This window comes from Medicago truncatula, chromosome 6 (genome assembly GCF_003473485.1).
Source record: "Medicago truncatula cultivar Jemalong A17 chromosome 6, MtrunA17r5.0-ANR, whole genome shotgun sequence".
NCBI lineage: Eukaryota > Viridiplantae > Streptophyta > Magnoliopsida > Fabales > Fabaceae > Medicago > Medicago truncatula.
In genome coordinates this window covers 28,356,654-28,359,043 of record NC_053047.1, presented here as the reverse complement: position 1 = coordinate 28,359,043, position 2,390 = coordinate 28,356,654, and the positions used below count along the sequence as shown (strand labels likewise).

Below are 2,390 nucleotides of genomic sequence, written 5' to 3'. Positions count from 1 at the left end.
CTTGCATAGTTCTTTTACTTATTTTGTCATGAGTTTCAATGTATATTTTTTTTCGATATGTGTGTACGAGAAGAGTCGTATGAACCTCTACTTATCTTGGATGATTGAGTTTAAGGGTAAGGAAGTAAACAACACCACATAATGATGCTTTAGCTTCATGCCAATAAGCCAATCAGAGAAGTAGGCCTCTTCAAAACAACTCTATCTGCTCTACCAACAAATCATTAATTATTACTTATAAGTGGTCCAAAAAAAACTTGATAAAGCACCTTGTCATTTTCTTGAATTTATGGTAAAAACTTGATAAAAACTTGATAACCTCTTGTCATGTTCAATGTATATTTTCTTGATAAAAACACCTTGTCATTTTCTCGAAAAAAAAAACTTGATAAACATGTAATCATTAAATCCCCTTAAAGCCTTTAATTTCATCTTTCACCATAAACCACACACTATGTCTAATCAAACCATGCATCCACCACCTACAACCGATCCTTACCAACTCCTCAAAATCCAACACCATCCCAATGATACACTTACTCGATATTTTGAAGATCCACACACCTCACCTTCATTAGACACATCTCTTCCTGTTCTCACCAAAGATCTTTTCATCAACCAATCAAACCAAACATGGCTTCGGTTATTCCTACCTAAAAAAGCAACAAATGTTTCAAACTTAAACAACAAGCTACTACCAATTATTGTTTTCTTTCATGGTAGTGGCTTCATCGTGCAAAGTGCAGCCTCCACCAACTTCCATGATTTATGTGTTGATATGGCGGATACTGTTGAAGCAGTTGTCGCCTCGGTCGATTATCGCCTCGCACCGGAGCACCGGCTACCGGCGGCATATGATGATGCTATGGAAGCATTGAGTTTGATTAGATCAAGTCAAGATGAATGGTTGACTAAATATGTTGACTATTCTAAGTGTTACCTAATGGGTAATAGTGCTGGAGCTACCATTGCATACCATGCAGGGCTACGTGTACTTGAAAAGGTGAATGATTTTGAGCCATTGAAGATCCAAGGGTTGATATTGCGTCAACCATTTTTTGGTGGGACCAATAGGACTGAATCAGAGTTGAGACTTGAAAATGATCCAAATTTTCCTTTGTGCGTTAGTGATTTGTGTTGGGATTTGGCATTACCTATTGGAGTTGATCGTAATCATGAGTATTGCAATCCAACGGTTGGAAATGATGTTGATGAAAAATTGGATAAGATAAAGGATCAAGGGTGGAGGGTATTGGTGAGTATTAACGGTGGGGATCTATTGGCTGATCGTGCTAAAGAGTTAGTGCAATTGATGGATGAGAAGGGTGTGGAAGTTGTCAAAGATTTTCAGGAAGAAGGTTTTCATGGGGTTGAGTTTTTTGAGCCATCCAAAGCAAAGAAATTTATTAAGTTAGTGAAGGGCTTCATTTCCACTTTCGATGCTTAGAGTCATAACAAGTATGAACGTTTCTTTGCCACTTCAATTATTGTTGTTTATTTGAAGGTGTACTATGGATCTACAATAAAGGTCGTGTTTGGAGACACAAATAAGCATTGGACTTACCAAAACAACTTAATTCTTAATTTTAGATCCTTGGAGTTGTCGCTTACTATGATAATTTTGGAGAATTAGGGCCTGTTTGGCAAGGTAAAAAAATAAAACTTGTAGCTTATAAGTTTGTATGATTAAAAAATAATGTTTGGTAAATGTCATGTTATCACGAACTTATAGTTTATTTCACCAACTTATGTCTTTGTTTTTTAGACGTTTCAAATAGCATTTAAGCTTATAAATTATATTTTCTTCTTTCATTTTTATCCTTATTATTTAATCAAAAATCCTTTTGTACCTTTTATAATTTATTATAATTAAAATTTAATAAAGTCGATATGATAATGGGCTCTCTTTAAAAAATATCATCCGCCTTCTCTCTAAACTTCACAAGCGCCTTCATCTTTTTCCATCCCCTTTAATCCAAACTCCATCCTTACCATATGTAATCCTTCCGGTGCGGTGATGTGATGAGTGGCGCGCTGCCCTCCGCACCACCCACATCCAAATCGGCCGTTTTTGTCGTTGTTTTCGAATGATAGCAGCGGTTGTTTTGGTGGTTGAACCTTTTACGGTTGTCTTAACCCACACTTCTCGTGTAGGGTATCAAAACGACGTCGGTGCTTTGCATCTTCGTCGATTCGCTGAATTGTATTCGTGGTGTCTGTGTTTGTCGCTTCAGTTTTTTGTACTTTGTTTATTTTTGGTTGTTTACCCTTTAGGGTTGGTTCAAAAAAGTGTAGTTTGTCACTCGTTGTATTCCCCTTAAGGGTTGTTATTACACTTTGTATGTTTTAACTGGGTCAAGTTTACGTCCCCTAGTCTTTTGTACTTTTGT

General features: G+C 36.7%; 1 protein-coding gene across 1 annotated transcript; it reads left to right on the top strand.

Annotated features, from left to right (window-relative positions):
- Positions 1–326: 326 nt before the first annotated feature.
- LOC25497196 (carboxylesterase 1) lies at positions 327–1,812 on the top strand. The gene has a single exon (XM_013597060.3). It carries the CDS (start codon positions 455–457, stop codon positions 1,445–1,447), a length of 993 nt encoding a protein of 330 aa, XP_013452514.1. The 5' UTR covers positions 327–454; the 3' UTR covers positions 1,448–1,812.
- The last annotated feature ends 578 nt before the right edge of the window (positions 1,813–2,390 follow it).